Below are 27,153 nucleotides of genomic sequence, written 5' to 3'. Positions count from 1 at the left end.
TTTCGATTCCTCTATTTTATTGTGATTTAGCTGCAGTCATTTCCGCCACACAAATTGGATAGATAAAAAAATGGACAGTCTATGAATGTATGGCGTACTTTTTCGCTATCTTTTTACAAAGTAAGCTCACCGTTACCTACGTGTTTGTTGGGATATTCGCTCTAAAATTATAACATCTTAGTTCTCGTACTCGCTCGATATCCTTCAACAATCAAAAGTTGCATATTGATTGCTATTGCTTTTTCGCTAGCTGAGTGAACGTACCCCAATTAACTTTCCAAGCCAGCCTAAACTCTTACTTCTTTTGAGCCATTCGCCATACATTGGTTGATGAAGCTTATCATTGACATCGCGCCCTTCTTTCAAACAGTGCATGTTCGTTTTGCGCCCTGAGTTTGTACATTTGTTTGGTGCTCTCACGGTTTGCCCTCCACATGCGCCTGGTCCGCCCTACACTAACATATTACACTTACATTTTACCTTAGCGTCCAGGAGGATGGGAGCATCAGCATCGGGTCAGTAGCCGAGCTCTCTCGATCATGGACGGCCTCTTGAGTTTGGACTCTGTCCCCCATCGCTCGAACACATACACTCACAGATCCTGACCCGACCCCGCTTCTCCACCGTTTGTCTGTCTGACTGTCTGTCTGTGCGTGTGTGTGTTTGCGTGTGCGTCGGACGTGCGTGCGTGTATGGTCCGTTCTGGTCCTGTGTGTGTGAGGTTGGTGACTTCAGCCGCTCGGCCCAGCTTGTTTAGTCTCTCCATAGGCTTGGCGTGCGTCCATCCGTCCCCCAGCCGTCTCTTGCAGTCCGAGATGTATCTAGAGAGACCTCTGCATGCGAGTTTTGACGTGTGTGTTTGTGTGTGTGCGTGTGGATGGGTGTGCGTGCGTGTTTGTTGCGTGTGGCGGCGGTCAGCCCGGTGCTGTGCCCCTCTGTATATGATCACCCTCTGGCTGGCGCCACGGCAGCGCGCGACCGCTACTTTGGATATGAAAACCTTTTTGAAGCTTTTGATGCGCATGCCTTCTGAGCTAGCCGCAGCTCTCCTTAGGAGCTCGGCATCGGCTATAGGCAGGGCTAGATATTAAACTACAGATTTAAAAAATTTAGTACAATGATACAGTTTTCTTATATTCTTCTACGCTCTTGTAGGTATTACGTGGCATGGTTGTAGGATGTTGTTTGATAAAGTATCGATGTATTTCAATATATACGTTAACGATTGTATATACCTATGGACGTATGTGTTACGGCATTTTGTACGATATATGTGGTTATATTTGTATGTATAGTGTTCAACTGACTGAAGCTGAATTGCATTGAATTATTTTGGCTGTTAACTGCTACTGTGAAACGTTTCATCGTCTTATTTGAGCGGGATATGCAATATGTATGTTATTGCACGTAATATTTGAGTGTACATACATACATAGATATGTCTTTATGAAGTTATTGATCAGTTACCCAGTCTGACTTTTTACCTCGGGTACCTGAGCTGCGTGATGGTCATTTCCGGCTGCGACAAAGTCCATTAACGTGAAAAAACATATCTTCCTTCTCCCGGTGTCCCTCCAGTCTCATCTCCGGCGTAAAGGTACAGACCCCCTCGCCTTCCAGGGGAGGTCAGACCCCCTCGCCTTCCAGGGGAGGTCAGACCCCCTCGCCTCCCAGGGGAAGTCAGACCCCCTCGCCTCCCAGACAGTAGACACTGGGGAGAGGTCATCGCTTAGCGCTGGCTATTTATACGCACGCTTATGAGGATTGCCGCTCACAGGTCACCGGCTGTCTGAGCTATAGTGGAATATAGTCCGTGCCCAGTGGCAGTTGGGCGTGAGTGGACAGGACGATGGAGTCGCCATGTTGGCTCTGGCTTTTAGTTTTTTTCTTCTTCTTCTTCTTCTCGACTAGCGTCATATTGCGAGTAGCTGGCTAGTCACCGTCTGGTGTTCTTCGTAACTACAATGGGCTAGAATTTGGCCAACAAACTGACAGCATGTTGACGGGGAAACAAATGAACGGGCACGTTTGATGCGTATTTTATCCATGTCATTCGAACAACCTTTCTGCCAGCCGTAGGGTCAACCATTGGCCACTCCAGTCACGCCTCCTTCGCCTCTCACCATTGCTGGCGTCAATTTTCCTCCATTTCCCGTTCTCACTCGCTCCGATTGAGTTGAGTGTGTCGGTGGCACCGCTCCACCTCCACCATCACCAGTCCTCTACCTACCCCACCCTCTCCCTCCTCCTCGGGCGGTCTGCTCTCCCGACCTCGGCGTCCACGACCTCAGCGTCCATTCAGCACGGCCGGCCGGCCCACCGGCACACGTCACTCGGTCCTGTCGGCTCCATTGTCGGCCTGCCCAGCGGCCGCCGGCGGCTGACACGACCCGTCACAGCCCGGCCGTGTCGAGAGTGCGCGCCCCACGGCACTGCCCGAGGGACGATATTGGAGAGAAGCTGAGGTGGGGCGCTGATGAAGTGCTGGCTGTTCGAGCGGAGCCGATCGGGATGGCAGGGAGACGGCCGAGATGTGTGCGATACTGCGCCTGGTTGGGGTGGTTACAGCGGGTGGGGTGAGATGAGACGGTGAGAGGGCGGTTTTGTGCGGCTGGGGAGGTATTAAAACGTGCACGGTCAAAAAAAGAGGCGTGATGGAAAGTGGATACTGCAGGGAGGGAACGGACCCAAAGGTAATTTGTTGGGATGTGGGACCATGTTCGAATGCCGATGAAGTGAGATTATAGAATATAGAGCATGTGGTACGGTGGTTACATAAGGATAAGTGGGATGTGAATAAGAATAAGTGGAATGGAGTTACGAATAACTGGGATACGGCGAACGATATGTGGGGGTTGGATGTGGCTAATGCTTTGTGGGACTAGGATACGGGATGTGCTTTGTGGGCCTTTAACGGGTAGAGATGGGTGATGTTTAGATGCACGATACGATAGAGGCTTGATACATTTGGGGTGGGAGGCGATGATAGGGGGTTCAGCGGAGATGAGCAAAAATATATTGAGCACAGGGGGAAATTTGTGATGACAGTATCTAGACAGTGGTATGATTGGTGGGAATTGAATGCGGTGTGGTTAAGCACCACTCGAACGAGACTGCAGTGTGTCGAATATACATAAAGAGAGGTTTGTGGACCACCGCAGTGTATTAAAGGGACTATCCCACCTTCTAAAATGCTGTTAAAACCAGTTAAATTGTGCCCGACTTTATAGATTGGATGACCAGGAACACAGTTCTGGCATTTACTTTTCATTAAACATCTTAGGCTTCCCATATTCTAAACACAAACTTTCAAATATGTGACGTCACAGCCCAAAATTACCTCCTTCCCCAGGCCACATTACTGTCATAAAGCTGATTCTTTTTACTCTGTAGGCACCACAACAAAGTTCAGACCAAGTTTTAAGCGATTTTTCAACGAACAAACCCATTTAAATCAGAATGACTAAACGAGGTGACGTTACACTAACGGTCGCTCCATGTTGAAGATAGGGCCTTGTACAAGGCCCATTTTCAAATGAAGGGAACGAATTCCTTCAACACCAAGAGGCCGCGGGGGTTGCAACCTAGACAGATAGTGGTTTCTGAACCTCGCCGCAAACTTGGCTATCTCAACTCAAACCCCATGTTAAAGGTGGGATAGTCCCTTTAAGTGTCAGGGCAAGGACGATTGACCGTTTGGATGCCGAAAGACTTCGCTATGAGCTATTTGCACCGCTGTTGACTGGCCGTTGGCATGGATCGAGCATGATTGGCCACGCTCAAGCGGGATGTTTTCTGGGGAGGGAAGTTTTCAGAGATGGGATGCGTCTGGAAAGTTGGGCATGGGTGCTTCGGGAATATTAACTATGGTAACATTATTGCCAAATTGCGAGTACTTGCTGAGCTCAAGGATGACGATTTATTGATAGGTAATTGTCGATAGCTCGGCGAGAGCTTCTTCTAGCTTCTGTTTCTAGCCCTTAATTCCTGGGGTATTGATCGATTGGTGTCGATCTCATCGCGCTGTGTCCTGTCAGTGGCACGTCATTGGGACTTCAGAGTTGGTCTGTGACCCCTGATGACCTTCTGTGACCCTCTGTGACCTCTGGGTCTACCCCCAGGCCGGACGGCGTCGGCAGCGTCCTCCACGAGGAAAAGGACAAGTTCCAGGAAATCAAGGAGCAGCTGGACATGCTGCTCGAGAACCAGATCGCTAACTTTAGGTGAGTGCTTCTCGATGGGCTGCGAACTTACGGACCTTAGTAACAAACAGCCGAGGGGACCGGTCGATTACAGAGTCTCACTCAGAAACTTGCGTATCACAGAACAGATCATCAGAAGAAGACTTTCGGACACCAATGCAACTGGTGTGATTTGGCTGTATTGTCCTGTAAAAGTCTGATCTCAGTTGTCATGCACTGATAGCAAGTCGCAGCCTGGCATGCCCCACGGTATTCAGTAGTTATCTCTTGTCCTGACCTACGGTCTTACCAAATTTATTTCACGTCTGATGGTGATCCCGTCGCCGTGTGGCAGGGTTTACTTCCCGTTCGGCCGGCCGGAGGGTGCGCTGAAGGCCACGCTGGCACTGCTCGAGTGCGTCCTCCACAAGGACATGGTGATGCCGCCCTCACAGGACGAGGTGCGCGGCGTCATCAAAAAGTGCCTGGAGAACGCCGCGCTCGTCAACTACACCAAACTGTCGGCTGACACGCGGATAGAAGGTGGGTGTCTCTCTGTGTGGGGCCGCCGCTCCGGTTACCGTGAGGCTTCTGTGACGTTTGTCGCGGTGAAGCTTCTCAGGCTTCTTGTTGTCATGATGATAGCCGTCGAGAGCAGCGATTTAGGCTCATATGTATGTGAAGGCTGTTGACTGAAGTAAACGATGGTTTTATGGATGAGATTCAGTTTCATGGCGGCTGCACTTTTTCGATGAGTAGATTCAACGTCCAACAGAGCTTTTTGTGCAATCTGTCAGATTTTGTTTTCTCATTTATTCTAATCAGTTGCCTTTGTCGCATGCATTGCCTCACGTCAATGCTAATGCACATCAAAATCACTCATCCGGGTTCTGTGTTGCTCTGGTGTCCTGCCGCGTGCCACGGCTTCACACAGCTTTCGCAACACAGTCCTGTTTACGTGCACGGCCGACGAATAATGAATGGTGTGTAACGGAGGGCAGATGGGTATAACCACACCCAAGGCTATATAAACCAGGTAGAACGCTCCGGGAAAAAAGTTGGAAACAATAAATTAGTTGCAGCATTCCCTGATGACGCGAATGTGGGTCAGCGGCCGGCGGCCGACGGCCGCTAACACTGTATGAGGATGAGTGCACGGAACTTTTGCTTGTTGGAGATTGCGCTAGGCAGTTAAATGTTAATGTTAGGATATGTTTCGAAAGTAAATTGAACGACGCTTCGAACGCCGTCAATGAATTTGCGATGCGACGCCTATTTGTTTAGTTAGAGCCGGCGAACTCTTACCTTCCGACCGCGCGGGGAGGCGATATGGTGCCACACTGACGGTTTTTAAGATAGCTCAAAATTCTTTTGAGCTAAAGAGCTGAAATTTGACTCGTCCAATCTTTTGATCAAGCTGGATCTTCTGGTACAGGTCGCATATTTAAGGTACGTCAGGTTGTTGACCTATGTTGTCGCTCGTGAGCCTCTGCACAGTCCAAAAACAATGCAATTTCTGAACACTCAGTGCCAAGAAATCCTTCACACAAAGATGACACTTGGCAGAAAGAAGAGCTGTCGGTTTCTTATCGTTCGTATGTGTCGTGTTTTCACAAGAGTTTAGAAAGGTCAGGTCCGTCACGTGACCTCCCCTCATAACTCAATAGGTTTACTTTCATAGAAGCGTTTATCAATCGCCGGAAATCTTAGCCAATCCCACTGGACACTGGATCCATACCCACATGGGGCGGCGGGGCCCTCCTGACTGGCCACTCCCTCTGAAATTCACAATAACATTGGGCTGCGGCCACGGTTATGTATTAATGCTTTTCACTGACAGAAATACAACAACTTCAACCACCACAGTGCACGCCGCCACAACAGTCCGACCCACGTCCCTGATATCGACTAGCACCCGGCCGGATGCACATACGCGGAGCCAATCAGTCATGTGACCTGAAGCTTACAATTGCTGTGTCGCATGGCACATGGCACAGGACGATTCCTAGCAGCTGTCGGCTGAAGTGGAGAAACAGCACGTTGCGACACACCGCGCCGGCGACAGAGCTCAGCAGGGCTGGTTTGAGGCTAAAGCCGGAGGTAAGGGCGGACACAGGCACATACATTGCAGGACAAATAACAGGATGTCAGTTAGGGGTATAATCTAAGACGAATGATTCAAGACGGACTGAAACAATGCACATTCTGCTCACTTAGATACCAACTTCAAACTTGACATTTATAGCACCACGGAAACAATGGGCACACAGGAAAGAAACAAAAGATGAGGTGTTTTTAACTCAAGGAGGTAAAAAGAGGTTGCATATGATGGAACAGCCCGAAGTGCAGACAAGCACATATTTTTGGTAATAGCTATCAGCTGTCCTACTTCTCTTCTCCCTTCACCAACTACTGGACACATTTGAAGCATCATATTAGCACCAATGTCCATAACAAAAGCTTGCAAGTAGTTTTATGAAGCCAAAGTAAATATGCCTACATCATGCATGTAAGCTCAAAATGCATTACAAAGGAAGGTTATCTAAAGAGAATAGTGGGCAAAAGCATTTCATAGTTAAATTATTCAAAACTGCACACAGGGCAAACATAAAAAGCAGCAAGTGTAGTGTTCTGTTATGCTTAAAAATAGTCCAAAACAAAATACAATCTTTTCTTGTTTGAATTGGTTGTTCTTCTATGCCACTTCATCCACATCTTGATTACAGATGGGCTGTTACTGTAGGCTGATGAAGTGACACTTGATTGCCTTTGTGCGAGTTTCAGTTGCAGCCTCCTAGGTACTGCACTGGAAAGCAGATTGAATTGAATGCCTCTGAAAGATAAGAATATAGGCAAAGTTAGCTTTAGTAGTGTCAATGATAATAGACATGACATTTTTGTCTTTTGACATACATTTGTTGAAGTACAAAAGGTACAAAATAAATTGGTTTGTTTCAAGACACGCACACTGCACAAAGCCGCACAGACATTACACAAGCATATAAAATTGGTACACATAAAACTTGATGATTAAAAAGGTCAAAACTAGCAACAATAATTAATTAAAGTAAAAGTTACAATCACAATCATTTGATTTAAAATGACTTGACAAAGTCACAAGACGCAATGCTCCTATTCACTTACGAAAAGTTTTTATGCTTTCATTATCCTCCACATATCAACCAGCTTGATACCAGGCTGTTCAATAGTGGGTACATAACCCCATGTTTCCATTTTATTAGAGCAAGTGGGGTTACAACAACAATGCTAATGTCAAACCCACATCTGCAACCCGTACTGAAGTTTCAATCACCTTACAAGAACACCTTCTGGCAGTTTGATGGGCAGAATGGTCATAACTACTTTCTCCTCATATTCAACACAAATTATCTCCTATACAGATACAGTTTAGACTTGGTTATGGCAAGCATTTTCGAGAAAAGATATGATAAAAGTCAAAGACAAAGGTCGAGAGAAACAACACCAACATAAGACACCGACTATGTAGCACTAATACTATCAAATTCATAAAAATATATACATGAGTCGATCAGAAATTCTTTGTAGATTTCGAAGTGTCAAATGCCACTCAAATACCCCCATTCGCATGTACGAAGCAATATAACACTGACCTTCAGTTCCGCGTGCCATTCTCCATAGGTCACCGTGTACTAAATAACGCGTTCACTGATCGCAAAAAAAATGAGACCCACATATGACGCGTTTGCTACCAGCCAATCAGCGCTCGAGATGCCGAGCGCTGATTGGTGGAGAGGGCCGTCGTCAGCAGTCCATTACATGTTGTTTTCCTTGAACATATACGTGAGCAGCTGATGCTGCTCACGGGTTGTTTCCATTTTTCGTAATGCTGAAGGCACGGGAGCGAACCCCCCTGGTATAACCTGATGTGTCAAATATGCTAATGCTGAGAGTGGTTTAGCGTGTCTAATGTGTGTGTGTATGCATTAACTATGCGGTTTTCACTGTCCAGATGCCGGATCAGGGGTGGCAGGTAATTTATGAAGAGAATGCCCGGGACTGATTAGAGAATGTGTAGCATGCACTTAGTTACACAACATGGTAGCATAATAGAAAGGTTGCAACATAACATTATGTTTTGTAAATGCGCTGTTATTTTTGGTTCTACACACATATGCAATATGCATACGCCTGATCCTGCTTTATAGAACATTTTCTGTCGGATTTCTTCACTTCTGGTCAGTCGTTTAACGTTAACGATTCCATGCATTATCGAATCGAGCTAACATAGACGCCACCTTGTTTTAATTAATACTCCACACGTAGTTTGTTGTGCATAACATTTTGTTGGTTGTGTACATTCAAAATTAGGTCGTGCATTCTTTGGTATACTTCAGTATTTTCTATTGCCAGTTTTATCGCGCTGAATGGATCGGCTTGCATGAGCCTTGTCTACACTGCAACGGGGATGATGTAACGGGAACCAAGCATAGGAATTCCATGTTTAATGTACGGCTCTGGGTGCTGCATGAATGGCTCGACAAACGATGTTCTGCCCAGGGTATATTGGTTCTGCCTGCCCCACACCTACTTAGTTGCGGCGGCGCCCTGGCTTACACTCAATGATTGACACTGCTTGTGAACCGCTTGATACACGATTTACCGGGAGGGAAATATTCGTATATATGGAGCCTTTTAGCAAGTATCAGCCAAGAAACGCTGTGGAATGATGCCTCGGTTGTTTTAATTCGCGCATCTTTGTCTAAAATACAGCCCGCCAAGTGTTGCTTTGATTTCGGTTTGACATTCTTGGAAAAACGACGCTTTATTCGTTCTGGGGAAGCACAGTGAATGATTGCATGTTTGACTGCATGTGTAGTAAAGTGCTTCTCTGCTGTCTTATACCGTAAACAATAATTCCTCTGTCATATGCCATTGACATTTGACGTGGCTCAATGTGAGGGTTGTCATGACCATGTTGATAATGTCAAACCACATAATCACGGTGTCATTTACACTTTCAAGACAGATGTGTGGGTGAACGAACTTTGGGATATCAGCTTTTCATTATAATGCAACGTTCAAAATTTGAACCATCGGTGAGCTGGAATTATTGAGGAAATGGGCGGATCCAATGAAAGGCAGTTATTTTTTACGGCTGATTAATTCTTTTGGAAACTCTTGATAACTCTGTTCTATTTCCTGATTTGACTCGTTCAATCATGAACCGGGTGTTTCGGTTATCTGAAACATCAACTAACTTTAAATTTCATCTGAGGCGTTGACACTTTTAAAAACACATAGCGATTGGGAATTTTGGATATAAATCTGGATTTATTGCACTCTTGAAACAAAGTTAATTGGGGTAAAATTATGAAAAATATTGACACTTTCTGTTCAACGAGCCATTTTCATGTCTCACACCCTGATACATGGTCGCTCCCCTTGCCGTTACGAGCGACAAATCCAATAAACTAACAACACATTACAGACAGATAGTGAGTGAAAGACAAAGAGAACGTGCGTGTCGATCTGACCGGACCGCGCTCTGGCAGACGAGCTGACGGGCGAGGTGGTGGTGCCGCCCAGTAAGAAGTTAGAGGATCTGACCCACCTGGCCGACCTGTGTGTCGACCTGCTGCAGCAGAACAACGAACAGTACTCAGAGGTGGGTTCTCTACGGAGCGTGCTCGCCGCTCACAGGCGAGGTGCCATCCATCAGACACGGAATGTCATCGTTCATAAAGACTGCATATCACCTTCCGCTCAGATTGCATCTTATTTTTATGGCAATACGAGTGCGATTTTGCACCAAACATTAATGGAGACAAAGTCTTGCCTTCATTATTCCACCGCAATCACCCTCTTGTCCTTCCTTCTTCTTTTAATCTGACACATTCTTACAAGAAACGCTTTAGGTCGTCAAGTTTAGCGAAGTCACCGAGTCATTTACGAACCAGCCTTTATCAAATATTGTAATTCCGTTGCTGGATGTTAGCCGAGAGTCATCTAGGTGTTCATGAATGGTACATTTATCTCCACACAAGCACGGTTCAACAAATAATTCAATCACGACTACCAGCCTAAGCTATTCAGTGTTCACTGCCCATTTTGTGATTTTAATTTGTTTTTGGTTTCTTTATGGAATATTGTGTAATTTCCAATTAGTTTGCACTTTCCATTCTGTAATCGTTGAACATCTCATAAGTCACCGCTTAATATGACTGCACTCAGAATTTCTCCTTTAACTTCTGGCCAGCTATCACCTCTAAAAAAGTATGAAGCCTCGAACTGGTAACGTCTTCTGATATATGTATCTCACTGGACACTGAGGCCATCAAATATGTCGTGCATATCCTATCAATTATTGAAGCCCGCTATACGAATGTTGTCAAACTAGATGGCCCACAAAATATCTGTATATATCGTGATTGTTTCGCGACACAATGAAAGCAGCCCCATCGTTGAATGCCGTTCTACCGGCGCCTTGTTAATGTCTGTCAGTGTGTATGTGTGTCACCTTAAACGTTTGTCTGAGCCAATTGCGAAAGACTAATGACAATAGCCTGATTGGCCGGTCGGATATGTATGTTGGGGTGGGTAGGACGGGCCGGGTGTGGATAAGACGGGATTGGATAGAACGGGTCGGGTCGGGTCGGGACGGGACGGGTCGGATTTGGATAGGCCGGGCCGGGTCAGGCAGGGCCGCGCGGGTGCGGTGCCAGGTCGGGGGCGGCAGAGGCGCGGTGTAGTCGGCTGCGCTGTCAGCATGAATGTGTTCCTCGTTGGCTCACCGGCTGTTGTCTCTCCTTCTCTGATCGTCACCGTGCTATAGGCCTTTCGAACGGTGAGTGATGCAGCGCGTTTCTCGCCGGCTCTTCTCGCTTCCTCTCTTGAACAGCAATGACTCAGTTGCGCTCACTTTGGAAAAGTCAATTTGTGTTTGTCTGTGAAGCTTACAATCTTCATTTAGTATGGTATGTAAATAGTTGATACTTTGATATTAATCTATTAGCAGAAATGTTTCCTTTTGTCATATAAGTTTACACGATATCTAGCTTGTTCAACAATTTTTTCTATCTTCTCTATCGACCATCTGACTTTCGCTATCGCATGGCAGCATCACAGCCTGGCCTTTCTCTATCTGACTATACCGCTCGTTCTCTTTACATGATCAGGACAAAGTGAGTACGGCAGGATTATACAATGGTTTGCCCTTTCGATGTTCTTAGGATATGCTTTCACCGTGTAGTTTATGATCCTATCCACTTAATTCGTTAGATCAGTTTTGAAAGTTGGAATTGACGGTCATTCTTCTAGAGCACGTGCGAATTGCGTGGGTTTGGATACAGCACCATCGAACGGAACCCTGATTTCGCCAGTGTTGACCACTGGTGAACGTTCTATTCGGCAGTGAACGTTTGTCATGTTACGCATGATATCTCCACGGTTTATATGTTTACACATATGCACAAATATCAACCAATATTGATGCCTATAATGTCTTCGCCTACTGTAGTTAGTAAGCATGACCGTGCTTTGCACAAGTAGAAGCTCGCTTTGCTTCGTAGATACCGGCTTCCGGCTTTATTAGTTCTCACGTCGGGGAAGAAAATGACAGCCCGCCCACTTTTTTACATATCGCATGAGTTCGAGCGTTTTACGCCGCCGTTGAACCTGGAATGAACACCATATCGAGGCCGCTCATTCGTAAGAATGACAAATTCTCTTACGCAACGGATGCAATTTTGCCTAGCTTTGGCAATGCTCAGACGTTATCGCATGAATTTAGATTTGTCCATTTTCAGCGTTGATACCAATTTAAAACAATAAACCGGCAACATTGCATGAGCTAATGATTTTAAAACATACCAACAACCTCATCAACACCAATAAAATGGCTGCTTTGCCAGCTCGAAAAACAAATCATACTTTAAATAGTGCCTACCATGATTTTTAAATAAAATAATCATGAAATACGTTCTTGTTTTCCCTAATCTTTCGCTATTGTTTCCTTCGCAACCATACAAAACATGCAATAAAAAAACTGATTGAGTGCTGAAAATGTCGAATAAATCTTGCTTCGAAATATTATTGCTCCAATAAATCATTCTTGCATACTGTTGCATTTTATTACGTGTAGGGGAGACCCGGGAGGTATGGGCCCCCTGGAGGTATGGGCCATCGCAGGTTTGAAGAAGTGTTGCGTATTTTTACACATTTGACGGCGTTAACTGGTAGCCGCCATTCCGTTATACATCCCACATGATTTCAAAATCTTCCTCAGTCTTCTTTGGCAATGAGCGGTGATAAAGCGTTTTTGCCCTTTTCGAGTAAAATTCGGTACATACAGAAAATTCGTGAAAATTTGAACCAGGCTCGTTTTATGATGTCAAGACTATCGCTAACATAAAGTTTACAGCATGCAAATTAAGATTGGGTAGACAATTTGAAGCTTTCTTGCAAGATTTTGAGCTGAGATGCTACGCACGTTCTGGCGTCCTAACCGGGAGGTTCGGGCCACCCACCCCGTTGATCCTAAATAAATAGAAAAGATGCTTTCATTGAATGTCCCCGTCAATAAGTTTTATTTTTGTCGCGCAAGGTCGAAAATTTTAACTACAAATTTCATTCGAACAGAAAAATATTATTTGTCTTATTTCATGGTGCATGCTTGAGTTTACCAAAATACATATGGGCCCAAGTGACCTCCATGAAGTAAGCTGTTGGTCGCTTATGCGGTTCCTGGGCTCTAGGAGAGATCAAGGTAGACACCAGCTACGAGTATTATTCTCATTGTCGAGAAAAGAATATGAAACATGGCACCGGCCCATACCTCCCGGGCCATGGCCCATACCTCCCGGTGTATTTTGATGGATCGAAAAAGCACATGATTTATTGAAAGTTATCTCGAGACAAAATAGTTGATCCCAGATGTCTAATATCAGGCACACGTTGCAGGCGAAAGGCAATTTCACGTACACAGAGTGAAAAACCGGACCTAGCCACTGCCCACTGGAAGAAAAATGCCTTTTCACAAAACCGGCCCATACCTCCCGGGTCTCCCCTATATAATTATATATTTGGCATATCTTTTCGTACGATGCTGGATCCAGAGGGCGATATGGGAAGCTACGGGGCATAAACATTCACAACTCCTAATTAAAAATGGTGTTGATTTTAACGGTTACCCACATGATGTCACATGAAGCATTTTCAGACAGGAGCCATCCACTCCCACAACCACGATGAAAGTCGAAGAGCGACCTATTGGCGAGAACTGTCTGTTTTCTACACGACTAATTGATAGCTTTTGTCTTTATTCGAACCGATTGATATCCTGCAACCCCAGTTTCGTGGTGCCCAAATCACTGCTTCGCCGAGACTTAAATATCAATTGTTAGTCATTCTGTGGAGGGCTTGCTCTTTCGTCTAGACCCGTGTCATCCCCACCCTTGGAAATGAGGCGGGACGGGCGGCCCGACTCCCCTTTCCCCTGGACTCGCTCCCTTGATGTGCGCCAACTTCTGACGCGCTCCGGCGGCGCCAGGCGTTCGCGTGGTTCAGCGACCTGCTGGTGGAGCACGCCGAGATCTTCTGGTCGCTGTTCGCCGTCGACATGGACCAGGTGCTCTCGGAGCTGCCTCCGGACGCCTGGGACGCCTTCCCGCTGTTCCAGATTCTCAACGACTACCTACGAACAGACGGTGGGTACCGCCGTCCGCGAATGACAGAACCAAAACTGAAAACCTTGTGCTGAGCTAGCTTATCCGAGCAGTGACTGAGATTTTTGTCGCCCGTGACCCAGAACTCGCAGATAAAACGACCCCAGTTGCTTAACCGCAAAAAAATCCAACCATTTCGGGCGACAAAGATGTGTGTATCTTCAGGCGAGGCAAAGCTAAAATCGTACCTATAAATTCGCTCGACATCCGATTAGGAGTATCACTTGGCAGCGGGTTTCGGTCACGTGCCTGCCGTACTCCCTTCTGTGAGAGCACATGAAAAGGTTAACTGCCGTTTGGTCGTGTGCGCGTGTCTCCTGAGTGCGCCCGCCCCATCCTCTGCACGTAAGTACCCAGTGACCGCTAAGTGTCGATAGACCGGCAGGTGCGGACCATTAGCTGGTCCGCACCGTGCGAACGGAACACGTGTCTCCTCTGACCTCCCAGCCCAGCAATGGTTCCGTCAACCGTTTCTCCCCAGTGTCGGCTGCAGAGGTTAAACTCAGCACTGACTCTCACCACCATCCACGCAGTCCGAACTAAAATCACTGGCTCCTACCTTATCCAGCGTAGTAAGAGCCAAGCGCTGACTCTTACTCGCCAAACTGTCTTCAGTAGCGCCTTTGGTTTGGTCGACTCTGACCTGCGACCGATAATAAAAGCTCATCATTGCACTGATTCTGACTTCTCTGCGCACATTCGCACAGATTAAGCTCATGGCTACTCTAACTCCACGCTATGTCCGACAGATAATCTGAAGAACGGTCGATTCCACCAGCACCTGCGGGACACGTTCGCTCCAATAGTGGTGCGCTACGTGGACCTCATGGAGTCATCAATCGCCCAGTCTATCCACAAGGGCTTCGAGCGCGAACGCTGGGAGCTCAAAGGGTAGGTGCAAGGAAAATGTATCAACTGATTGAATATGGCGAGGACTTAAGTACTTGGGTGATTTTTAACGTCTTAGTTGTTTTCAGAATAGCAAAATTAGAGTGAATTCCAATTTTGTATTGATTTAGAACTATACCCTTCCTTCTACGCATTGTAAATGTCAATGCGTAAAATTGTGACACCAGTTTTCGTGAAAGGAGGAAACGGATTATCGTCATCATGTCTATTTTTAGCTCCACGCTTTCAGCTCTTGCTGTCGCATCAGTATAGGTATAGGTGCGATCTCATACATAATCCAGTTCAAAAAACTATATCGGTGGGGCGTAACCCCAAACTTAAACAACACCCAGCAATCAGCCTCCAATATACATACGCTATAAACGCCGCTGTGCCTTCCAGGAACGGCTGTTCGACGTCGGAGGACCTGTTTTGGAAGCTGGACGCGCTGCAGGCGTTCATCAGAGACCTGCACTGGCCCGACGCCGAGTTCGGCTCTCACCTGGAGCAGAGGCTCAAGAGGATGGCCTGCGACATGATCGAGAGCTGTATACAAAGGTCAGTGAACGGCGCCCGGCGGTCCCAGGGGAGGTCATCGGAGCACAGTGGTCTAGTGGTTGCGAAAAGCTCCGGTCCTGCTCTTTTTCAACGTTGTACGTAGGACAAATGTGACACATGTCTTGCTCATACAGCAAAATGCAGGATATGAGCCGGATACTTCATAGAGAAACGAATGTTTTTCACTTTGCTGGCAGATACCAACATGGCCAGCGGTAGTCGAGTGAATGTGGAGGATATGTCTTACCTCTTCCGCAATGTTTTGATAGCACGACTTTGGTATTCTTGTCACGTGAGTCGTTCCTTTACTGGCTCAATGTCACCTGGTATCCTTTCAAAACGTTCACGTGTTTTCTCTATAAACAGTTCGGGCGACCTTTACTCTAGCCACCTCTCGCGTTTCGGGCGGCGCACCCGCTGCCTAGGCTCGATCCCTGTGGGTCAGTCACGACAGTGACCTTTATACGTACCGCGATCGCCGGCGGCGGTGACCTTTCGTTGACCGGATCGTGCCCGCGGGCGATCGGCGTACGGCAGGACCGATCAGGCGTATCAGCAGTGGCTCAAGAAGGGCGTCGGCTTCGTGTCCACTGACTACATCGTGCCGACCGACATGTGCGCCATGATTAACGTCATCCTGGACGCCAAGAACCAGTCGCTCAAGCTATGCGCTGTCGACGGAGTCGATGTGGTAAGTCAGCGCGGTTACGCTCCTCTGCGCGTACGGTGGTGATGAGAAAGCCAAGGATGAAATTGACTAATATGACTAACATTAAAACTTGTTGCGTAAATGTTTTTGGATTTCCAAAGTATTCCCTTCGTTACTGTCCAGGTTTTGTGTAAATCATTAGCATTTTCCGTCCTACAGATTACTACAACAAACTATTGTAGAAGTTAGAACAATTGTAGATGTTATTACGTCTGAGAACTATGAACAAACGCATCACAAAGCCCGTCCATTTTATCACCGAGCCTCAATTTGCGCCGGTGGCTCTCGGCCTCGTCTGAGCCGGAGCAGGGCCGAGCCGGCTGGCCGGTGGCGGTGGTGTCGTATTTTTGCTCCTTAACCCGACTCGTATTTCATCCTCGGCTGTCGGACCATTGATCTGCCTGACTGGGTCCGGTATCGCTGGTGGGTGGAACGGTGCTGGTGGGTGGACGGTGGGTGGTTGGTGGAACGGTGGGGTGGTGGGTGGAACGTCGGTGTTGGACGTCGGCGTTGGCTGCGGCGTCAGTGGTAGCTGGACTGCTGGTGATACGGGTATTAATAGAGATATTTTATTCTTACTAGCACTGTCATGTCATCATATAACACGCCTGTTGTCCCATGCTTATTACCTCTGCCTAGTGGCCTCCCCATAGGGCCCCGTCTCGACCGATGTCGACCAGCATCGTCCCCTACCAGAGCTGACACACGGCATCTGGGACATGGTCCCTGCCGTCCTACCGCCGCCCTCCTTATCTCTCTACGTGTACCGGCCCTCGGCCCGCCCAGGCTGTGATCGCTCACCCGCCCCCGCCTCGGCCCGCAGCACCAGTATCACACCAAGATCGACGACCTGATCGAGCGTACGCTCTCTGGCATGGTGTCGGGTCTGGTGGCCAAGCTGGTCTCGGTGCTGGAGGCTGTCATCGCCAAGCTGGGTCGCTACGACGAGGGCAGCTTGATCGGCAGCATCCTCAGCTTCACGGTGAGGAAACGTGCATTAGGAAGAGAAGGACATGTATTATACACTGTAAAAAATATTGACGAGCTATGTGTCAAAACAAGGGTCTCGAAACAGTCACCAGGTTGTCAATGCTTCCGGTACCTACCACTTGACTAGTTACCGCTTAGTTAGCTTACAGGCTGAGAACTATTCAGATCGTTATGATCCGGTATTGTAATGATACCCTAGGTGTACCTTTGTTTTGAAGTGCTGAATTAACTATCAAGGTTGTTTGACGTTTGTTTTCGCCTCAATCCGAAACGAGGAAGACCCTCATCAAATTATTAGGTGAAAGCCAGCCTCAGGATGATCAAAATACTAGGGGTAGTTTTGTCATAGTAATCTGTGAAGGGTGAGGAACAAGCCGTAGCAATGCACTCGTCACTAAACCAGCCTGAGATTATTCGCCAGGTAGCTGCTGCGTTTCCCTACTTGCTGAATCATATTTGCAACTTTCCATTTCCAGTCACTTTTTACGGCAAATAAATTGTTGGGTTATTTGGAAGGTGAATGACAATTTTATTTCTATTAGGTAATACATTTGTATTTCCGATTGCCCTAAAACTTTTTTTTAATCGTTTGCGGTAGGTTTTTATTGTTCGCAATAAAGTTGCGCACCTGTGAATCCTTCACTTAATGCGTTCCCGGCTTCCCGGCGCCAGTTGCGCTGTGCCGTGCCGCGTTCGGTCGGGGGTGCGCGATTCTGTGCAGTGCGAGTGTTTATCACTGGGCAAACCTGTATCGTTTCCATTTGTGCAGTGTCTAGTTATGAAGAATGGCTTGCCGATATATGACCTGCAGTGATCGACGTTCTGATTGAATAACTTGCCATAAGCCATTATTCTCAACCAAATCGCGCAGAGACGTTTGCAAAGTTGTCGAGGGGGGGGGGGGGAGCAAGAGCGATTTTAAACGAATTGCTCTCCATGCAGTGCAATAGGACTTAGGTTTAATTTTTCGAAAGTTGTGGAGCCGCCCCCGGTGTCCGGCCTGGCCAACTCTCTCAAGAACAAGAACCGACAGCTAACGGAACACTGAAGTTTCACTACGACGATTTCCGCCAAAGTTATGAAGAAAAGGCAAGTGCAAGAAGTACAAAACTTCTCCTGGTAATCAAAACTTAGGTTTGGCAAATTCCAAACCCTAAGTCACTACAACTGTGGATACAACTGGTCATTGACGGCCAAGCTCTGGCCAATCTGAGGTTCAGACCTATCATCAAGTTCATGAGGCAGCTGCGGTTGGGCGGCTCACGGGCTCCACTGCATAGGCTCAGGCAGGTACTCTACAAAATGTCTTCTGTGTTCTTAGGTTCAGGTCTATCGATAGGTATGTGCATGCTTCTGATTCGATTGATAACTGTAAACGGGCGCTGGAAGTGGAAGGTTCGCTTGATATACGAAAGGTGCATTGCAAGAAAGCACATTATTTCAGAAATACACTTTCATTTTATCTTGAGCGTTTTTGGAATGGGCCGGATGAATTCGTCATCAAACTGGTAAGGGATTTCGTTTGAAGACCACCGATATTTAATGATATGATGGTCTTCAAACGAATTCGCTGGCAAATTCGATGACTGGATTGGGCGGCGTAGGATCTGCTGGTCATCTGACTATGGGTTGAGCAATACGTTAGTTTTGACCTAGTTTGAGCTTCATTCGTTAAGTAGTAACAAGGCGATGCTTCTTTTGAGCATCGTCACTAAACAAGCCGCCCTCGTTTTGACATTGTTTTTCGTTATTATTGTTACTAGGTACTTTGTTATCATACACAGCATTAACGAGGACCTGCTTCCAAAACAAGGCAGAAACGCTCCAGCTATTTTTGGGACGTGGTAAAAACTAACCGACACCTGGTAACTGTCATCTGACGAACACAAAACAAGCCAGGGGCTCGCAGCGTGTGTCAAAAGTAGGCATGGGCGTCGAAACCGGGGGGGACGGGGGGGACGCGTCCCCCCCAGTCGAGGAATCCGGGGGGGACGTCCCCCGCAAAAATATCCTCATGAATGATTTAAAAAGTGACCCACGACATTGGTGTATTGTCGTTTTGGGATGAAATTGCGGATACCTACTCGTATACAAATTGAATCTGCGAATTGCTGACACTGTACCCTTGCTTACAAGGCTGCGGAGTAGATGATTTTGGTAATTCCGACTCCGGCTTTAAAAAAAAAAAACGCTCGGAGTCCCCGCTCCATCTCCGACCACGGCATCCCTCGGCCCGCATAGGAGTGAAAAAACATGTGATGTGATGCTTTTGTCTCTTTGAACGTTTCCTGGCACATAAAAGATAGCATTGCCTACGAGGTGCAGCTCTGGACTGTCCGTCCCAGGTCGTCGATAGGGAGCCAAAGCTCCAGTTGTAGGGGCGTCGGGGCGACCATATCCAACAAGGGCTGAAGATCTGTGCCAAAGTCTCAGAGTGCAGTAGGACAACAGCTTGCAGAGACCACACATTTTACATAGGATATTCGTAATAGTCAAGACCTTCAGCTCACTCTCAAACGGCCCTCTTCCCGTTCGAGGCCATCCGACAGCAGAAGGTCTCACCATGGCCTTTGAACGCTTGATGCTTGAGGGTGAGAGGACCTCGTCCTGGTCTGAGAGAGCCCAGGAGGACGTAATGCTCAGTATGCCCCTATATTGGTCTTACCATGACCCCTACAATCACCACAGCCAACAGAATCTCCAGCTCTTATTCGACCCATCCTCGGGGATGACGTTGACTCTGACTTCAGAGTTGAAGTCTGTTACGATTTTGGTGACTCCAACTCCGTATCCGACCAAAACCGTCGACTACGACCGAAGTCGACTCCGACCCCGCAGTCCTGCAGCTACACTGCACAGAAGTTGGAAAAAAACTGTACCTATGGTTAACAGCGGTTTACAGAGGACCACACGATTTTTTAGAGGCAGGGCTGCTGGACTTGGTGACCAGACCCTAACTGTCCTGGTATCAAACTTATTACGCGGGATGCAAAATTTATGCGTTTTGGGACTGTTTTGCCAAGAGTTTTTGCCAATTTTCGCGGCGCTTCGCGCCGCCAATTCATGCACAGGTAGAAAAGAGTGTGACTAATAACGCCTCCACGCGAGAACATGAGAACATGTGTATTGTGTATGCGTTACAAGTAGTGCATAGGCCTGAAATTGTACGCTAAACTAACTAACTTTTGGGTTTTTAGTCAGCCAATCCGTCCCCCCCAGTCAAAAATCCGTGGCGACGCCCCTGAAAGTAGGATGCAAAACTAGTCTGTACCCCCGACATTTAGCGTTGAGAATCATTTGACGAGGGGCTAGTCAATATTTTTTACAGTGTAGATTAAACTAGGAGTAAGTTAAACGCACTTTAGGTTCGTTTGTTGCGCAACCTATCGGTTGTCAGAATGGCCATCTTGAAATACTGCGACCCATAGGGGAGAGTGGGGTAAGATGCCCAGGGTGGGAAAGACGCCCCACCCCCTCTAGCGGCGAAACAAAGAATCGAACCTGGAAATTAAAGGGACCCTCCCACCTTCAAAAAAGTTAATGAATTGGCATGAAAGTGATGTCGCTCGGTTCAGAAAGAGCAAAAACGAATATCTACCAAATTTCATCGAAAAATATTCACCGGTTTTCAAGATATTAGACTTTTACTTTTGTTTACTTTTTGGGATCTCCGCTGTTCCTAGCAACTTTATTTGAAAGTGCGGCATTTGTTGCGCGCAAAGCAGCATATACCACCGCGTGCTACAAAACGTTTTAGTCAAACATTTAACGGACGTTCGAAAGCCTGATGACGTCATCAGATTCCCGTAATGGTTAAGAGATAGGGACCACGCTGGTCCCACCCTGCAAGTAAAGGGAAGAAATTTCTTGAGCACCATAAAGCTGCGGGGGTTGCGACCAGGATAAATGGTGGTTTCTGAGCCTGGCCGCAAACTTGGCTATCTCAACTCAAAACTAATGTTAAGGTGGGAGGGTCCCTTTAATGTTCTTAGCGTAAAGCGGAAGCCTGCCTTGTTGACTGCACAAAAATTTGCGAAGCTCAGTTGGGCAACGGCTGGCTGATGATTGCATGTTTTTTATTTGCTGCTTTCAAAAAATATTTTGGTGTCAAAACATTGTAAATATCAAAGAAGGTAGATAATTTTTGAGTCCCTTGCTATAGTCGTGATACATTAACATGTGTGTACTGTGTCCTGAACAGTTTGTTTCAGAGTGTAGTTTTATGGCTAACAAATTGCACGGATTTAATGTTGCTTCGGTACCTTGGGGTAAGATGCCCCCTGTCCTGATGGGGAAAGACGCCCCCCTAAATCCGTAAACTGTCCTTCAAGCAGCCCGTCAAATCATTTATTACATACTTGTGCTGAGAGACAAAAGCCGATCTGGGACTATTGAGAGTCCAGTACGGTTGGGTGCTCCCCATGCCGGTCTCTCGGCACACACAGCGACTTTTTGGGCGGCATCTGACTCTGAGAGCCCTCACGACGGCCTCTGTGGGCCCCATTATTGGCTCCAGGGCCCCTCACGACATCCTTTGAGGGCTCCCACGTAGGCTCCACGGGCCGCGCTGGCATCTGAGGTCCCCACGATGGGCTCGAGGGCCCTCAAGCATCATGAAGACCTATAAGGGCCCCACAGTGGTCTCCGAACGCCACCACGGAGGCTTGTTTGGCCGCGCTGGACTATGATGGCCCTAACGATGACCTCTGAAGCCCCTTACGACTACTTTTGAGGGCCCTTACGATGACGTTTGGTGTCTACTGCAGTCTCGAAGGGACTACTGATTCGTTCAGGCGATTCACGTGCCCATTTATGCCACTTATAGTGCAGGGGGCATCTTCCCCAACGCCAGGGGGCGTCTTTCCCACCCTGTGGGGTAAGATGCCCCCTTTCACTTCTTCAGGAAAATGCTTAATAGCAAAAAAAGTTATCATATTTCAGGCACGAAAGTGTGATATTTTTGGAGAAAAATGATGTCGGCTTCCGTTGAAACTCCAAGTTTTTGCTTTCCGATCGTCATTTTCGAATAATATATGACAAAGTAAAACCCTGGGCATCTTTCCCCACTCTCCCCTATGTCAAACTACATACATGTCTATGATAGGTTTTGGTGATAGCCGACCGTGCCACGATGCTTTCGAAGTGACACGCCTGTATATGATGCACTGCTAAGCTAAGCTAGCATATCCGTGGTGCTCCGTCTTCCAAGTCCGCTTTTCCTGACATTGTCCTTTACCGCTCGACTTTGATGGCTCCACCAGATAAAGGTGAAACCCGTCACAAAGTTTGCCCTTCTGACGCGCTGACCAATATCTCATTGACCCCCGCGCTCCCCTTTGCTAGTACAAGCAGAACGTATCCGGATCGGGTCGTGACCTGGGCCAGTCGTACGTGACCTTTACCAGAAACTGTATGGACCAGATCCGTCAGAAGGTCAGCGACGAGCTCTGGATCCTCAATGTGTTCGAGGTGAGTCGGTGTTCGTCACCAGTGAACCCGGTTCGAGGACCTATCACCATGGTGGGATTGTGAATCGGTGTTAGATCCCTTGTTGCTTATATGTAGTGCTTTCACAGCTTGCATGCTATAATCTATGGAGAGAGGAAACTGATCAAGTCTTCAGTTAAGGCAGCAACTCTTGTTTGACTCTCCACATTATGTAGTGCTCGATTTTTCATTCACCGTCTTGCAATTCAATGTTTTGCCAGCATCTGCTTTTTGTTATTCGTCTCCTTCTGTTCTTATATTCCCGACCAATGAAATTTTCAGTGAGATTCCCGCGACGACTGTTTATGTAAATGGTCTTCTTGTTTCGGCATTAAATCATCGATTTGACTATATTTACATTTTTGTCATATATCTATGCTGAATTTCCAGAAACTCGCGCTGTTGCCGTGTTGTTGTGCAAGACTGCCTTTCAGGTATTGGTTTTGCAACAGAAATGAAGACATGGTGTCGAAAACATCCCGGTTGATATTATCTCTTTTTACCGCATCGACTATGCACTGACTCTTCTATCCGTCCACTTTGAGGACTTGACCTGACCTGCTGACCTCTTGATGTCACTAACTGACCTTTGACGCCACTCTCTCCATCTCGGTCAGATCTGGTACACGCAGCAGATCCAGCTGCTGTGCACGTGGCTCTCAGACAGGCTCGACCGATCTCTGCACCCCTATCAAGTCATGTGCCTGGCCCACATCGTCAAGGTAAGCCATAGCTCGCCATCGGTGATTGTGTCTTTCTTCTGTGCATATCGTATGCTGCACACTGTTTGTAAGTTAGCAATGAGCATCACTGTTACATGTTTTCGACCTAGCCTGTAGCTTGGGCAGGCACTTTAGCCTGCTCAAAAGTGCGTCTTCTTATGCACATGATAGACAGTATGCATGCTACACAGCGGTGTAACTCGAAGCATGTCACCCTGTTAGCAGCCTTGTGTTTTAACCATGGAAGAAGCAGACTACGATTAGCATACTCAAATAATATTAAAACCCGTGTGAAAGGATCATATATTACAAAAAAGATAAATACTCAAACGATTTCGACCGTTTGTTGATAATAACTTGAATTAGCTACTTAACCCGCGCACCGACGGGGGTCTGCGCCAACTTCGCACCGACGGGGGGGGGGGCGGATGACCGCCCCCCCCCCTGAGATCTCGAGAACGAAGCAAGATAGCGACAAGCGGTAAACGGCATCGGATACGCACGGCCAAGATCTACAATTTTTACTAAGGTCATTTTCAGGTCAGGTCAAAGATGACGTCACAGGGGTCGAAAAAGTCAAAATGGCGGCGCTAGATATGGAGAGAGTTTTTCTCGAATAACTTTCGAATTAGTCAAGATAGGAACAAACTAAGGGCATCATCGTGATCCTCTCGTCAATCCGCATCGAATGATATATATGTTGACCTCGAAAGGTCAAGGTCAAAGGTTGACCTCAGGTCACGTGACCTTGAGTTCATCATGCATATCATTCGATGCGTCTTGACGAGCTGAACACAATGAGACCATCCACGCGTCTGTATCTTGTTCCTGTACGGAGTTATTGGCCAAAAACCTTTGGTGACCTTTGATGACGTCACATGACCTCACAGCTGCCCAACAGCAAAACAGACCTCAAGGTAGTGAAGGTTGATCGTATATGAAGTCATGTATGGTATATGGGGCCATTCCGACCCGTTTTAGTGGTAAAAACAGGGAGTTGATTTTTCCCCCATTGACTTATAATGGGGAGGTCGCGAAATTGACCTGACCTTAGGTCACCGATATCAAAATTCCGAGATAAACAAATTGTAGCTACTAATGACCTAATAATATCCTGCGACTTTCAAAGGCCTCCGACATATACTGTAGCTCTGGCACGGTGACAAAGTTGCAAAAAAGTGACTTGAGGTTGGGTCATTCAAAGTGACCTGGTGACCTGACCTTAAAAGGTAGGAGGTTCAAACTTGCACACCATGTGTAAAATTGATGAGGTTATAGTCATACCAAATTTCGCGGCGCTACGCGCCGCGGTTTTCCCGCTATTCGCGAAAAACCTCAGGGGGGGGGGCGGATATCCGCCCCCCCCGTCGGTGCGAGGGTTAAACCGTAACAAGTATTAATAAATGTGCTTACGTCTTATCCACATAAGCAATGTCCATCACGGTGTTCAAGCTCTGCGTTTGCTTATCTTGTACGATACGTTTTTATTTTTGCTAATTTTGTCCAACACTTTTTTCTTTGCCCATGTTTCACTAATGGCATGCGCTAGAATGTGCATTGTTCAGCTTGCTAATCACCCATGTTGTTTGTATCTGGTCGTTCTCTTTAGCCCCGTGACCGTCCTCCGTGCCCGCATGGCCTGCCCCCTGTCGCTCGCACCGTATAACACCGTCTGTGCCCGCACGCGCCGCCGACACCAGTGTCTCGGCGCCGACAACAAGATGCACGGTCTGCGGGAGGAGCAGGTGGAGATCCCTCACTACCGGACCTGTGTGGAGAGACTGGAGACGGAGCGGAGGGCACTCATCATACAGGGACGGATGGAGTGAGCGAGGGCGCTGATCATACAGGGGCGGATGGAGTGAGCGAGGGCGCTGATCATACAGGGGCGGATGGAGTGACCTGGGGCACTCAGATGGAGTGACCGGGGGTACTCAGGTGGAGTGACCTGATCATACAGGGGCGGATGGAGTGACTTGGGAACTCAAGCAGGGACGGATGAACACAACTCGTGAAGGGAAGAGGACGAGATGACACAGGAATGGTGCTAGAATGAAGTAGTTTGCTGTTTGTTCCCAAGGCTTTTTCACTCTAAACAGCATTGGATAGTAGCACATGTGACGATAATAAGTGTTGTGGACGGGTTGCAGGAGGGCGCTGTCACCAGATATACTGTGTGGCATAATCGCAGACGCTCGGCTTACGGATAAACATGTGATATGACCGCCTTGTCTCGATAGGACGAGAGCAGAGAGAAGACTAGTTTCGTTATACAATTCATGCAATCGTGATTGCATTGGAGATCACGATTAGTTGCCATAGTGTTGCGCTGCTTTGGCTGATTTCGCAACTGCGAGTGTGCCTTGACGGTACTTATGAGGTTACCGCGATAAGGTTTAAAGTCATGCTTGTTTCTGTTAGGTCTGATGACCAATTGTTACGCAATACTAGTCAGTGTGGCCTGGGTTATCTAGCTTGAGTCCCTGTTTAGCAATTTATACGTATCTTCCGTATGTTGTATCCTAGTGGCTTTCTTAATATGATGTTTTAGTGTCTTTTGTCATGCATATTATCCCACTCGTGCATTCGGGTCACTGCATGCTCGCTTTTTTCGTTTTATGTTGCAATACATGTTCGAAGCATATGAGCCACCTGCAACCGAAGTGCATTTACAACATCGGGCATGCGTGAGAAAGATCCATCGAAGGTGAGTTGCACTTTTTAGTTTTGTCATCACATATGACACTATCCGATTTAGCAATACCATGATCTTACACGGTACGCATGTTTTCTAAACAGCACAGATTTCGTTTCATATAAAACAATGGCTTCGATGAAAAAGTTGTTGGTTAGTAATCGTTCAGCTTTAAGACATAACATTTCTGAGCGTTGCAGCCGCGGCCCTAAGTGGACAGCGATTGTTTGAGTGGTTTCTATGATCGTCCACCATCAGCTGCCCGCCAGCGGCAGAAATCACACCGGACTGGCCGTCAGAGAGGCTTAAACGCCTACATGACCCGCATAGCAACCGTCCCCGGCTGAGCCGGACAAATCCTGTCGATTGCAAATCGCTCCGGAAGTCGGCCATTTATTTAGTTTATAATCCATGGACTGTGAGGGGGCGGGGCTTTAGTAGGTCGTCAGCAGCGGATGGCGGGATTTTGACGATTAATGCATTTTCCTTATACCGTCAGCGAATCATCGCTATTTGGAATCAATTATGTGTTTATGAATTAATAAATACACCTTAATAAAACATATATATCGAAATGACAAGCTGGTAAGTCAAACGACCTCACAATAAGTAACCGCCATGTACCACGTCCCTCTTACAGAAGTTGTACAGCGACTTCGAGCTACAAGGCGTGACGGAGGACAAGCTGAACAGCAAGACGTACCAGACCATTCTGCAGAGGATGCAGACGGAGGAGGCCACGTGCGCACTGCTCGAGGGCAGCCGCAGAGATGAAGAGTGAGTGGAGGGGGAGGGGCGGTGTGAAACTTTAACCGACCCGTGAAGGGGGTCTAGAATGATGCTTGTTGTGCAAGCTATGTTACGGTGAGGGCTGAACCAGGTGGTTCCCATTTTGTGTTAGATATGTGTATGTAATGTATGTAAATCGGTTGGTCAGACATTTTGAATCAGTCTGGTCGCCTTCTGACTTGGAGTGCTACAGGGACTAGAACTGCCTACAGTGTCAGCCTCGGGTGTCTCCCAGCGGGTGCATTGACCGCCGTTGTCGTTCACCCCAGGGAGTTCCCGGACGGCGCAGGGGACGAGGAGGACGGCAGTCGGGCGCGCGGACCCAGCCTCTCGGTGCGCGAGTCACTGGCGGCCGAGGACGGAAACGTGGCCGCTAAGGTGGCCAACGTCACTTCCAATGTTGTGGGCAAGGTGGGCAATAAGGTGAGTG

The 27,153-nt window shown here is 47.4% G+C and overlaps 1 protein-coding gene across 28 annotated transcripts in view; it reads left to right on the top strand.

Moving 5' to 3' along the window:
• Positions 1-27,153, top strand: part of LOC122387930 (calcium-dependent secretion activator-like) — an 85,492-nt gene that overhangs the window by 56,689 nt on the left and 1,650 nt on the right. For 8 of the 28 annotated variants that reach the window (XM_043378613.1, XM_043378610.1, XM_043378609.1 and 5 more), the window contains 16 exons: positions 486-515; positions 4,122-4,223; positions 4,537-4,724; positions 8,173-8,193; positions 9,716-9,828; positions 10,996-11,007; positions 11,339-11,344; positions 13,711-13,867; positions 14,635-14,776; positions 15,176-15,331; positions 15,869-16,022; positions 16,864-17,022; positions 22,374-22,499; positions 23,135-23,239; positions 26,575-26,711; positions 26,993-27,146. In XM_043378613.1, coding sequence (XP_043234548.1) covers positions 486-515; positions 4,122-4,223; positions 4,537-4,724; positions 8,173-8,193; positions 9,716-9,828; positions 10,996-11,007; positions 11,339-11,344; positions 13,711-13,867; positions 14,635-14,776; positions 15,176-15,331; positions 15,869-16,022; positions 16,864-17,022; positions 22,374-22,499; positions 23,135-23,239; positions 26,575-26,711; positions 26,993-27,146 — 1,762 coding nt within the window. Of the gene's footprint in view, positions 1-485; positions 516-4,121; positions 4,224-4,536; positions 4,725-8,172; positions 8,194-9,715; positions 9,829-10,995; positions 11,008-11,338; positions 11,345-13,710; positions 13,868-14,634; positions 14,777-15,175; positions 15,332-15,868; positions 16,023-16,863; positions 17,023-22,373; positions 22,500-23,134; positions 23,240-24,939; positions 25,884-26,574; positions 26,712-26,992; positions 27,147-27,153 lie in introns of those variants that run through there. The other 20 variants (XM_043378621.1, XM_043378624.1, XM_043378620.1 and 17 more) reach the window with 16 other exon arrangements.

The sequence above is a fragment of the Amphibalanus amphitrite genome, unplaced genomic scaffold, assembly GCF_019059575.1.
Source record: "Amphibalanus amphitrite isolate SeventyFive unplaced genomic scaffold, NRLGWU_Aamphi_draft 000303F_arrow, whole genome shotgun sequence".
Lineage (NCBI taxonomy): Eukaryota > Metazoa > Arthropoda > Thecostraca > Balanomorpha > Balanidae > Amphibalanus > Amphibalanus amphitrite.
The sequence above is the reverse complement of the archived record's forward strand: the minus strand, read 5'-3'. Positions and strand labels throughout refer to the sequence as shown.